General features: G+C 34.7%; 1 protein-coding gene across 4 annotated transcripts in view; it reads left to right on the plus strand.

The window, feature by feature from the left end:
* Positions 1-6,077, plus strand: part of LOC138710201 (vacuolar protein sorting-associated protein 52 homolog) — a 46,726-nt gene extending 40,649 nt beyond the window's left edge. For all 4 annotated transcript variants that reach the window (XR_011335157.1, XR_011335156.1, XR_011335158.1 and 1 more), the window contains one exon: positions 1,450-6,077. Coding sequence is in view for 1 of the 4 variants with exons in the window: in XM_069840848.1 (XP_069696949.1) it covers positions 1,450-1,697 (248 nt within the window). In the remaining 3 variants the exon portion in view is untranslated. The remainder of the gene's footprint in view (positions 1-1,449) is intronic.
* Positions 6,078-14,093: the final 8,016 nt, after the last annotated feature.

Genomic DNA, 14,093 nt, shown 5'->3' on the forward strand with positions numbered 1-14,093 from the left:
TGAGTTTCCTGATGACTATGTGACATGAGATTGCTAATCCTAGGAAGGAACCTGAACCATTCTTCATAGTTGATTACAAGATAGAAGAAGTACTTTATGGATGGGGAGAATTTCTGAATAGCTACTGCAAAAAGAAAGCTCTTTCGCCTAGAGGTCCATTGCAATCTACAATGTAAAATAAGATACCGTACTAAAAATATGTTCCTGATTATCATCAAGCGGATGATATGAAAGCTATATAGTGAGTTTCTATTTTATTTGTCAAAATTATTTTATCTTTAATTTTATTTATAGCATTTTAATTTCAAATGCTATTATACATCCAAATTAGTCTATAATAGCCATTTTCTAACATTATTTTAATTATATTTCAAGCCACTAAAAAGAAATCAGAAGAAGAACAATGCGAAAGAGTTGAAAATGTTCAACTGCTTTATATGATGACATATTTCAAGTCCTGCACTGTGACGTTGTGGTCTCAGACGTTCTGCCTAAGACTCGCATTACAGAATGCGTGCTGGTTTGAGTCCTCATGGGGAAAGAAATTTTCTCGTGAAATTTTGGCCAGTGTATGGGACCGGTGCCCACCCAGTATCATGATGCATTTGGGGAGCTATGATTGGTAGCGAAATCCGGTTGCAAAAGCCAGCTATAATGGCTGGGGGATCATCATGCTAACCACACGGTACCTCCATTCTGATTAGATGATCGTCCACCTGTGTTTCGGCATGTGGACGTGAGGCCAGCAACTGGCTGGTCGGTCATGAGCTGTAGCGCCAAGGATTATTAGATTTGAAAACGGCAACATTCAATGACTTTCAAATAAAGAAGCAGTTCTGCAGTCCTGCAGTACAAGACCAATGAAAGGAAAAGGAGAATTATATTTTGAAATTATATATAAAACGATCAAAAGCAAATTAAATGTCTGAGGTAGAAGTGGTGTTTCACTATAATGCACGCTGTATCCCATGTATCTCGAAGATTCATATTTGGAACTTGATCGTTCTTATTTTGAAGTTTACACATTGTTTGTTTATATTGCATTTTCCATTGTTGCCATCCAAATTTAGAACAAAATGGCATTGTATAATTAATAAGAAATAATCGTTCTTTACATTCCACCACGTCAATTTCTATTATATACACATATAACTAAATACTAAAACTTTAAAATTATTTTTTTTTTCGAAACTTTCTGAAATGGACCTTGATCGTTATTCCTGTGTACCCTTCAATGAGAGAATTGAAATTCCGATGATAGGATTTGGTGACACAAAGCATAGACCTATACAACAAGAGGTATGCCACCTATTTCTGAATCCTCTCATTTTTCCTGATGAGTGATGACTGGAACTTGAGAGCTCAAAATTTAGTAAACATAGCCAGTCCTAATGACTGTATATTTTGCAAAATGTTCTGAAAGGTTAAAAGTTTATATCTTCTTTCCAGAAAAAGCATTGGCACTTGTTCAGTCTTTCTCTGCGGGATGGAAACGATCTTTGGAGGAGTTGAATCGAGAGATCCTGGCTTCATTTCCCAATTTGGTGACTGGTTCCTCACTTCTGCAGTTGGCTCTCACCCAGTTGGTACAGTACTATCACCGTTTCCAAAAATTATTAACAGCAAATGCTCGTGCGCAGCTGACGAATATTCATCACATGAAGGTGGAGCTAAAGAAATACAAGACAAATTTCTGAATATATATTATGGCTGCTGTGATAGGTAAATGAGGGAACAGTTTCATGAAGAGCTTAATATATTTAAGTTAGGAATATTTGACTTTTTTTAATTAATATATTTAAATATTTGTTAGATCTGAATTGTGTATATATAGTCACTGTTTAATTAATCATATATGAACAATTAATGTGTTGATATAATTTTTGTTTTAGTGTTTGAATGCTAGATATCCATTCACAGTAATGTGGTTCAGATGTTATTTATGAATTATTTACAAAAATGTGAACAAGATTTAAAATTGGAATCATATCATAGTTGAGCATTCTTCTCAAATCACGTGCGACAATCATACTGCTTTTGTGGTGCTTCAGTTTGTAGAAGTTGTACCAGTTAGTGTCTGCAATGTTTGAACATGAGAGAGATAACAAGACATTAAAAATTTCGTCTTATTTCATATGAAAAACTAATCGCAAGATCTGTGCTAAAATGCTTAAGCGGTTAAAACATGAATGGGTGGGAGGGGAGAACAGAGAATATTTTTTAACAAGATGGAACAAACACGACAGCCTCCTCCTACATTGGCAAATATCGAACTTCGTTGTACTTGACAAACTTGAATCAAACATAGCGCCTATAATGCACAATGCTAATACCAACTGTATTAAATGAATGTAGTGTAGCAAGTTTTTAACAACATATGCAGGATGTAAAAAGAAAGTTACAAGCCTTGGTGGTAGGTAAGTGCATACTACGTGATCATATTTTGTTAAAGGAACCCATGTCCAGAAACACTTTGTTTACATGCTAGCATCTCTGAAATGTGGAAGAAAACATAGGCAGTACAGATCACAAAAACTAGGAAAGAAGTTGAAAAGGCAATTGAAATACTGCAAGTAAACATTATTTTAATCAACTACAGAAGATGCTCTAAATGGCTGCCACCAACTTCGATACATTTTGTGCATCTCCTGGTTATGTCATGTCGAACTCTTGGAAATATTCTTGGCATATCTCGGATGACTCCAGCTGCTACCTGAATTCGTGCCATAAGATCTTGTTGTGTCTCCATGGGAGTCTCGGTTTCCATGTACAAAGAAATCCAATGGTGTCAGGTCAGGTGAGCGAGGGGGCCAGACTTTTGGGGATGGGTCTCTGGACATGGGTGCAATTTTAATTTCAATTGTCTTTTTTACTGTACTTCTTTCCTAGTTTTTGTGATCCATACTGCCTATATTCTCCTCCACATTTCAGAGATGTTAGCGTGTAAACAAAGTGTTTCCAGACATGAGTTTATTAACAAAATATGACCACGTAGTATGCACTTACCTACCACCGAGCCTTGTAGCATGTATTTTTTTACACCCAGTATAGTGGAGGGGTATAAGTTCATATATCCTAGCCCGTAAGATTTTAAATGAAGGAACAGCATGACTACTGAGCATGTACAGCTTATGAGTGAGAGGTGTTTTGTCTGAATCTGTGGCAGAGAGCCTGTGCAAAGTCACCATTTCAAGATGTATGACGTAACTCTGTAACTTGTCTCAGGTCGGTTCTACAACAAGTGTCCTAATAAACTTTTTTGTTCCTAATAAGATAAAGAATAAAAAGGGTAAGGGTATATTGTTTATACCTTTCATAATTTCTGCGATATTGCTGAATGTGTGGAAACTAATTTAATTATCATCATACTCGTTGTCATCATCATTTTCAGGGATTAAGCCTTGCATGGCCAGTTCCAAATGTCATGAATTAGAATTGTTGTACCCACCTCTTCTTAAGTCGGCCAACATATCTTCTATCCTTATAATTTAATGTTAATTTCATAATGTGGTGTTCCTGTATCTGACCTCCATATTCCTTCCAGCATTTCTGTATTGGTGTATATTTTTATTTGTTGATTTGCAGATATTGAGTTCTCTCCTGATATTCTTGTTCCTGTTCTTGTCTAGTAGAGTATATCCAGCAACATTTCTTAAAAATCTAATTTCTTCGGCCTCAATTTTTCTTTCCTTATTCTTGCTTAATTCCATAATTCTGAACTTCACTTTAACTGCCATTAATTCATACAGTTTTAGTTTAGTTTCCTTTCCAGTATTCTTAAGTTATCTTTTTATTGTGCCACACACATAATTAAATGTAATTTCTTGAATACCCCACGCACTTTTCTTTCCAAAATATACAAGTAAAAAATACGGGTACTTGGCTTATTCTAAGTAAAGTTGGCAACATTGCCCAATTTTCCTCCTGCGGAACTCCTAAGGTGATAGTACATACCACTAACTTTTCACGTGAGTATGTCAGTATTGTTAACATTGTTAATTGGGATTTGAATTAGCAGTACAGGTGTCAGAATCAAGTTCAAGTGTGATAAATGTATAGTTTGTGCGTCTTATATTTTCAATTCTCAAAATCAGTACCATCTTAACCAAACTCTTCAACCAGATCATAGAGGGTGATACTATTCCACCAGAATGGACCTTATCATATATAAGTACAATATACAAAGAGGAACCCAATGAATTATCGAGGTATCAATGTCTTGGCATCAGTGATAGGATACTCAGTAAAATAATCAAGATATGATTGGAGTCTTTAATACAAAATGAGATATCCAAAGAACAAGCTGGATTTACAACAGACAAGTCCTGTGTAGACCATATATTTACAATTAGACAGATGATGGAAAGAATGTTAACCAAAGGAAAAGAGATACATTTTATCTTCATTGATCTAGAAAAGGCATATGACACAGTACCAGTTAATCGACTTTGGACTGCCCTACAAAAAACTGCAGTCCCAAATCCTCTCATAGACCTCATAAGGAGAATGTATAAGTATATAGTATGTGTCAAAATGGGGGGAAAATCTATCAGCAGAATTTTGTACTACAGAAGGTTTGAGGCAAGGGTGTGGAATGTTACCAACTTTATTTAAAATCTTCCTAGAGAATGCCTCGAAGAAATGGAATGACTCATGCAGAGGTATGGGCATCAATATTAATAACCATATGTTGCATACCTTGCTATTTGCCGACGACCAGGTAATAGTAGGACAAGATCAGTAAGATATTGAGTATATGTTCCGCAAGCTTGTAAGTGAGTATAGACTACACGAATTGAAAGTGAGTTTTATGAAGACAAAATATATGGTTGTTGGAGGGAAAGGAGAGGACTTGGTTGTATATGGTGTAACAATTAAGAATGTCAGCCAGTTTAAATATTCAGGATCAATTATAGATAGTTCTGGTACTTGTGAAAAGGACAATAACTAGAAAAGAGAAAAATAACTAGATCCTTGAATGGTATCCTTTGGAACAGAGAAATGACAAAAGCAACTAAGAAATGTATCTTGAAAACAGTGGTAGAGAGTGTCCTTATATATGGGTCAGAGTTTTTGACTTTGAATGACAGATGGAGGAAAAAGTTGGAGAGCACTGAGATGGATGGGTTACGTCGAAGTATGAGAGTGTCTCGGTTGCAGCATGTAAGAAATGATTTTATTAGAGCAGAGATGGAAGCAAGAGAAATTGTAGTAAACAGGACTGAAAAACGGATACTGCAGTGGTATGGTCATGTACAAAGAATGGAGGAGGAGAGATGGCCCAGATGGATAATTCATTGGTCCCCCACAAGGACAGAAGGAAAAGAGGAAGAACTTGTTTAAGTTGGTGTGGTAGTGTGAAAAAAGTTATTAAATTCGACTTAGAAGGTGGACAGTGGAATGATAGATCCTTATGGTGAACAGGAATTAGAAGCAACCATTGAAAAGTGGATAGCTGAATTAAGAAGAAAATCAGTACCACTAAAGTATGAGATTGTGATCCTTTACTTACAGCAAAAATCTTAAAATGATCAAAGATCCGGAGGAACATGGAAATCGTAATGCATGCTAATAATGTTTCAGGATATCATGTTAAGATTAAGGCTGGTATTCATAGTCGACACTTTCGATTGAAGTGTCCTTTGGAAGACGCAAAGTATCACTTTTCCGTTGCACAGTCGACACTTTGGTGCAAAGGAACACTTTGGATGAAAGTGTAGTTCCGACCACACTTTGAGCCGAAAGTGACACTTTGTAGAAAAATGGCGTACGTCTAGGAAGTTGTCGATTATTAGAACGTGAGGAAGAGATGGCACAATGTGGACAATGTACAAAAGTGCTACATTAGGGATATGCCTAAAGACAATCCCGTGGAATTTTATAATGATATAGAATTTTAAAAACTGTTCCAATCTGATAAAGAAACTTATTGAGATTGCTTATATTTTCGATGACTGGTTGACAAAAACGAATAATAGAGGTTTGCCAGTGCCTCCAATAATACAGTTATTGACTGCATTAAAATTCTATGCTACAGATATGTACCATACATTAATATATATATATATATATATATATATATATATATATATATATATAATATTATAGTTCAGATATTTCTGTAGTAACATTCGTATATTTATAACCTCAATTCGATGAAGTGATATGTAGGTACATATGCCTATATAATCTATTTTTTTTATTACTGAAACGAATTTGTTAACTTAAATAATATTAAACTAACTTCAATCTAATGTAGGCATAACTATAAATTAGCATTGAGAGATCTCAAGTGCCTGCCTTCTAAGCAGATTCCATAATTACTCGTATATTGGGTTTAAAATGATTTTGATTTTTGTTGACTACCTGTATTTTGAGATAAGATTTATCTTGATGTTGATATAACCATTACTGTTTTGATACCGGTAATATATATTTTCACGCCGGTAAGCAATACATCTACTGTCTCTAGTTCATGTGCAGTCATAACCTCACCATGAAAAGAGATCTCATACTATTAGGCCTATTTTATTATGCATTGTAGAAACATTTGGCATTCAAAATATTCCTGAAGAGCAGGCAATAATGGAAACGAGAGAGAGAAAATGGTAATAGTAATAATAATAATAATAATAATAATAATAATAATAATAATAGCAGTAGTAATGTGTTTATTTCATTCTTTTTTTACTTTTATTCACTATTCACGAAAAAGACAAAAATGAAAATAAAGGAAAAAACACGATATATCAATGAAGGAGATACGTACAAAACCTAACTTAACGATATAAATTATATATATATATATATATATATATATATATATATATATACACAAAACTTTACCTACTCAATCCAACTTAACCTAACTATATAAACTAATAGAAGATATGTACAAAATCTAACCAAACTATATAAATCAGTGGAACGGATACATACAAAATTAAACTTAGCGACATAAATCAATGAACAAGATATGTACAGAACCCAATCTAACTATATAAATTAATGGATCAGCTATGTACTGTACAAAACCTAACCTAATTTCACCAGCAGTATCACTATTTAATAAAATGTTACATATCTGAACTGACTGAAATAATCTAAACTATCGTCAACAAAACTAGAAACTGAAATAAAACAACTTTAAATATATATTTTCTTTCTCGCGCGATCAATTAGGCTCCCAATTCAAATCACAAGCATTGTAATTTGTAGGTTATACGTCATTAATTTGTTATTGTTTATTCACTTGTTTTGAAAGGCATTGTGGGACTTCTGTTACCAACCAAATTGTAACTCTACACTTTGCTGGCGTAAAGTGACACTTTGTGAAGTGCACTTCTTCAGTCGTCTATGAATACCAATAATATGAAAGAGCCACTTTCGTCAAAAGTGTTACTTTGCAAAGTGGTGATATAAAGTGTCGACTATGAATACCAGCCTAACACGACAGCTGACATGTGTGCAGTGTGTGTATGCATAAGATGGGTTTGAAATGCGTCCTATTCCAGTACAAAACATGTTAATTTATTAACTGAACTGTATTTGTGTTTTAATTTGTCGTGAATACATTCTTTTCGAAGTTCAATTTTTTAAATTTGTGTTTGTTTTATTTTTATTTTTTTGCCTTTCAAAAGTGGGGTGTGCAGCTTATGCGAGGACTTGAAGTATTCGAGAAAATATGATAAATGTATTTATAATGTCTTCCTTGTATGGCTCTTATGGTTGTGATAAGGACACCTTTATCTTACAGTACGATTATTTAGTCCTGGCAGTCGCCAGCAGTGTGTGCCTGGGTCAGGCGAGTCCATTTAGTTATGCCAAGGGATGTTTGGGTTAGTCAGTCGCTTGTCTTCAGAGCGATCGGATGTCATGTGTGCGGTATAGCGGTATGTTTCTAGTACAGTTAAGCTTAACTGCATTCCTTTACTGACCACTCACTCTTATCTCTACTCCTATTACTTCCCCTCTTTTGCCTCGTCGAGCTGTCAGGACTAAATAATCGGTCTGTACATCTTTTCTTCTTTCTCAATATTTTTCAATCTGCCATCAATTAAATTTTTGCAAATATATTATTATTGTTATTATTATTATTATTATTATCATCATTATCATCATCATTATCATAATCATCATCACTACTATTAAATGTTGCGTTATACCTTTTTGTTTCATTATAATCCATAATGTGATTTTATTAAAATTATCAAAAGTTTCTTTAAAATCTATAAATACCATACATGTTATGTTAAACTCTGATTTTAATTATTTGATTGTGAATATGCATTCTGCATAAACTCTGCATTTTCAGAATCTGTCTTGAACTTCTAAAGTAGTATATTAATATCTATTATTATTTCCAAGTAATTTATTTTATTATTGTCGCATATGTTTTATAATACAACATATTATATACAAAATGCTGATTCCTCTGTAGTTGTTATATTTATATCTGTGCCTTTTTTTCAGTTAGGTATATGACCGAATTTTAAGATATGTTTAATAGATTTAATGTGCGGTAGGCCTACTTTAATTAGTTGCAAGCATATTTAATTAGATCATTATTAATATTATCGGCACCAGGGAAGTCTTATAAAGTATAAACTATTTGACGGATTTTGTTCATATTCAGTATTCACAAATCAGTTTATCTTAGAATGATGAACGTGAATTACAATCATTTTAGCAAAGAAATTAATAGATATTTATTTGAAATAAATAATGGAATAAAAAGGCAGTCAACACGAAATTGACTGCATTTTTTATTTTTCTTCTTGTATGAGATGAAATAAATAAAATAGCTGCCATGTTTGTCCCCAGACATTTTTTTAATGAAATATTGGCTTTGAATAGACTAGTTTTACACATAACAGCACTCATCAAAGGAAAGGGATCTGTACCCCATTTCTAGTAGTTAACAAGTCACAGGTATTGATGTGCATTTCAAAATTATGCACTTCTCAGAGGTTACAATCACGGTTCAGTGATGGTGGTGTCCACTTCAATTACGGAGTCCATGTAGTTTCCTATAACATGGTCGAAATTCTCCTATCTGAGGGTGTTGCAACCCTCCAAGTCTGATAATGAGCGGTACTTGTACAATTGTCTGAGCAGACTTCTGGACGTATCCCTTTAGTTTGCTCTTCTCAACTGTGTTTCCAGTTGCTCACCTTCCATCCGTAAATCTTGACGATTCTTCTCAGTCCTTTTTATTTTTGTTGAAGTTATTGCATCCTTAGCTTATTAACCCATGTTGGCCTTCACTTTCACGCCTTCTGTCGAAAATTGTTATCATTGTTAAGACCAGTAAAATATATTTAGTAACAATTTGTATCACCATGGTACAGTAGATGCCCTTGATTTGGGACAATGCTCAGCTATTATCTGTGTGTGTGTGTGTGTGTGTATTTGTGTGTGCGAGTGTGCATGCATTTTAAAATTTTAACAGAGCTGCTGCTGTTTTAACAAAGCTAAAATGCAGTACTTAAGGAGTTAGGTACAGCTTTTTTCTTCAAAATTCAAAATGGTGGCAATTCACTGTACAGTGATGAAGCATTTCCCTCTAACTCATAAACTTGTTAACTTTTTCATGTTCTCTCCCTTTTATTTTATTGCTGAAACCCATGTTTACAATATCATGCTCTTTCAACTACAGTCCTTAATAAATAATTTTTTTTTTTTTGTGTTAGAAGAAAATACTGATATTTGACCATATTTTAAATGAATTTATTTTTTTATCACACAATCTATCAAAGGTAGAGAAGTGATTCTGCATCATATTGTAGATATGACATGCATAAATACATATAAAACATTTCATCACAGTGTTGGATAGTTTTTGAGTTATGAGGGAAACGCTTCATCATTGCACAGTGAACTGCCACCATTTTGAATTTTGAAGAAAAAAAATGTAAATATTTTTTTAAAATCTAAAAGTATTTTTTTCATATAGCAGAAGGACAGTGCTTTACATATACTAATTTTCATTATTGTACAAGATACAGTAATGGAGGAAAAACATGTTGAATATTTCCAAAATGTTATTGCTGTAAGCTGTACCTAACCCCTTAACCAAAGAAGTGAGCTGGAAGTATCCCTCAGTGCACAGATGCATAATATTAATAAAGAATGACTGGTAGAATGCTAGTGTAATTAGGCAAACATTCCAGTTTAAATAATTTTACATGCAGTGTAAAAATGAAATATGAACATGAAAAAACGAATAAAGAAACCTCAATAAAAAGTAGTTTACATTTTCTTCTAAGTTTTCATGTAAAATTTCACCCTCGGGTCTAGGAGAGATGGCGGTGCGCAATTTCCAATCACTATATTGAGGAGTGTTTTTGCAAAAGTCGATAGATGCAGAAATTTTCTAAAGTGAGTTACATATGGATATTGTATGTTTTCTATCTCCGGAATGAATCTATGAAATCAGATTTACCAAAACTTGATTCATACTGTATGTAGAGACTACCAAACCTTCCAGATTTTTTCAAAACTCGATAGATCCTGTCACTTAATGTAATTTCTGTAAAGTCTTGATTTCTGCATCTATCGACTTTTGCAAAAATGCTCCTCAATTGTGCACCAATATACCTGGGTTAAATCCCAAATCTCTCCGCAGTGCACATGTCACTGTTGATAGTAATTCATCCATCGGATGGAGATGTTAAGACTGGCGGCCCCCTTGGTGCTATTCGATAGGAGTGGACTATGTGCTGGCACCGGGTTTCCCCTTCTTCCTTCCTCATTATCATAATCATCATCACCACCCATACCCTACACTACACTTACACATACACTCACCCTAGTACTCGACATAACTCTTCACAGATATACATCATGCACAACGTGGCCCGCCGAAGTGGTGTGCAACTTGAAAATGGGTCACAGTCCTGCCATCTATCCGCAATATGCGGAACGCGAATCACGCAAGTGAAGTGGGTAGGCATTAGGTACACATACATTTTCTGAAAATGTTGTATACATTGTGTGTACCGGTACGTGTGTGTCTAATGCCTACCCTCTTCACTTAACGTGATTCGGGTTCCACATACTGCAGATAGATGGCAGGACTGTGACCCATTTTTTTTTCAAGTTGCACACCACTTCGGCAGACCACGTTATGCATGATGTGTATCTGTGAAGAGTTATGTCGTGTTTTTAGGTGAGTGTGTGTGTGTAAGTGTTCGTGTAAGTGTATTGTAGAGAATGGGTGAGGAAGGGAGAAGGGGAAACCTGGTGCTGGCTTGTAGCCTACTTCTGTCGAATAACACCAGGCTTAATATCCCAATCCGATGGATGAATCACTATCAACAGTGACATATGCACTGCAGAGAGATTTGGGATTTAACCCAGGAATATTGGTGCTCAGTGTAGTGATTAGTACACAGTATATTTTATTGTAACAAAGGATTGGTTTTGTGTGGAATAAAAAATCATTTCAGTACGGAAAAACGAATATAACGTCTAGTAGTTCAGTTGGGAATGGCTACAGACTCAATTGGGTCGTGAGTGTTTCTCGTTGCCAAAACTTTCAGAATGGCCCCAAGGTGTACTCAACCTCCTATCAAACTGAGTAACAGATCCTTCCTGGGGATAAAAGGCGGTTGGAGCGTGGTGCCAACCACACAACTTCGTTATAGTGCCGAGGTCATGAAGGCATGGAGATTTAGTTCTAAGCTATTATCTTTTATATAAAGAAATGAATTGTTTATTTGAATATTCTGGTACACTATCTATTCACATGGAAGTAATAACTTGGACAACTTTTAATTGATTTTATCCATTACTCGTATCTAACCTGGTCTTTATTTCACCTTCCTTAGCAACCTAAACAATTACTTCATTCACAGCAGTGAATTAAAAGTTTTTAAATCACTCTCTCCTTGACAACATTAGCACAGCAATAAAATTCATACATTCATTCATTAATAGACATCTCTGTAATTTTAAAATGGAGCTTTAACAAATTTTCAAGTTGGTACGTTCACAGATTCTCCCTACAACAAATAAACGCACTACAAGTGATAAACAAGTGCAAGGACGTTAATATCAGTTGTGTGCAGACTCGCAGGATGTCGATAAATAAACTGGAGTGAAGTTAACTTCTTCACAAACAACACATTACAAAGAAAAGGGCTACAATTTAAAATTAAACTTAGACGTTAGTAATGGATAAAACCTGTGGTCTTCAGGTAAAGGGGAATATGTCAAAATTTGGCCAAAATGAGTTATATATACTGTTATAATCCTGAAAGCATGTTCTTTGGTTGGGTAAAGGGAAACAAGAGATATCTCTATTAGAAATTGTTAAATCCACGTGTATAAAAGGACACAGAACTTTAATGTAATAATTTGGTTTAGGTAAAAGGAAATATGTAAACTTATTTCCTTAAGCACAGTTTGGTGGCATTAAATTGTAATTTTTAAATTAGAGCTCATAAGTATGTTGTGTTGGCACTTCCTAAATAGTAGTAAAATTTTTGTGAGTTGTGAATTAAGATTTCGCAAAGGACTTGTATTATCACAGCACTCTGTTCTATGCGTCTTGGCAATTCTTCATCAAGAGGTAAGTGATAGTATACCTATTGTAAGCAATATTGAACTGAAATAAATGAGAAAATATAGATTTTAAAATCAGATCAAGCTCGGACAGAAAAAAGAAAGAAAATAAGTGGAATGTCTAGCGATCATCCACATGATTGGATGCAACTTGTCAGAGGAACAGGGAGAAAGAAACCAATTAAAGTGATAAAAATGAAGCAAATTTTTACCAGTGTTCTGATTTCTTCAAAGATGCCTTGCAAATGAAGGAGAAGAATGATAACGGCGAAAAGTTTATGTGGAAAAATGTGAAATGGCATCGATTTATTCAAGAAAATGGGATTATGATGTATAGAGAGTCTTTGGACGCAGCAGCACCTTTCAAAATTATGACTCTTGGACAAAGAACACAGGCAAGAAATTTATTTAATTCAATTGTATTCAGAACCACTAGCTGTTTTTTGCAGCTAGAATGACAAGTTGTTTCAAAGCCAATTATCAGAGAAGATGATAGGGAATCCCAACCTGAGACAAGTTGTCTAAGCACTCTAGTGCTGCTTCGCCATGAGAAGCTGCATGCATGCACTGAGTGTTAATGTACATTGTACAAATCTATTTGGCTAAAGTAAAGACACATTAACATACGTCATCGTATGATCAAGTCTTGTTTGTAACTCTTAAGACAGTTGTCCTTTCAATGTGTCCATTTGCACACTATTGTCGGAAAGATTTCTGAGACCTTTTATTAGAGCAAGACTGGCTTAACGTCATCTTTGCTGGTTTCGTAACACTGCCATCAATTTGCATGTGTTCGTTCACAGCTAAGTGTTGCGTCACCCCGAGTTAGATAGTCAGTAGTCAGTCAGTAGTTGAACCATTGCTAGCAAGACATCATGAACTCGACAAGAAGGCTTTATCCTTCTGCGAGGAAGAAGTTTAGACTTTGCATCTGATGTCACCATGGCTTCAGAAGAGGAAGACCCATCACCAAAACGTAGAGGCAACAAGCCAACAATATTGTATCTGTATGTATCCTTTAAGGTTCTTCCAACTTACAATCGTAATGAACCTTGTTTTGTTGTGAACTAGACTTCAGTTACTAGAAGTGCAAATTTCTAATAATTTACGAATAACCACAAGTCATTTCCAAGTAGGAATCCTGTATGAAGTTCCTTGTAGTCCTACTGTTCTACAATAGTGGTGTTAGAATCCTGATAGTGTAACATAGTAGAATAATAAGGAGGTGATGAACGTAAATAATTCTTAACTCGAACCCATCTGCCATCCTTGTGGAATAATAGACCAGGAGAACACGACAAATTTGGTTTTCAGAAGTGGGATATAACCCGCTTTTTTCTTGGAGATAAATACATGATTTTTCTGAGGTCCTCACAAGCACATGGGTTATTTGTAAGTTATAAAGATTCTATACATTTAAAGTAAGGTAATGAAAATATTTTTAATTTAATAAGGAATAGGAAGAGTTGGATGTCTCTGAACGAAAAGTTTAGTTTTCTAGACATGTGGGGTTTCTCGATATTTTG

Source organism: Periplaneta americana, chromosome 12 (genome assembly GCF_040183065.1).
Source record: "Periplaneta americana isolate PAMFEO1 chromosome 12, P.americana_PAMFEO1_priV1, whole genome shotgun sequence".
Lineage (NCBI taxonomy): Eukaryota > Metazoa > Arthropoda > Insecta > Blattodea > Blattidae > Periplaneta > Periplaneta americana.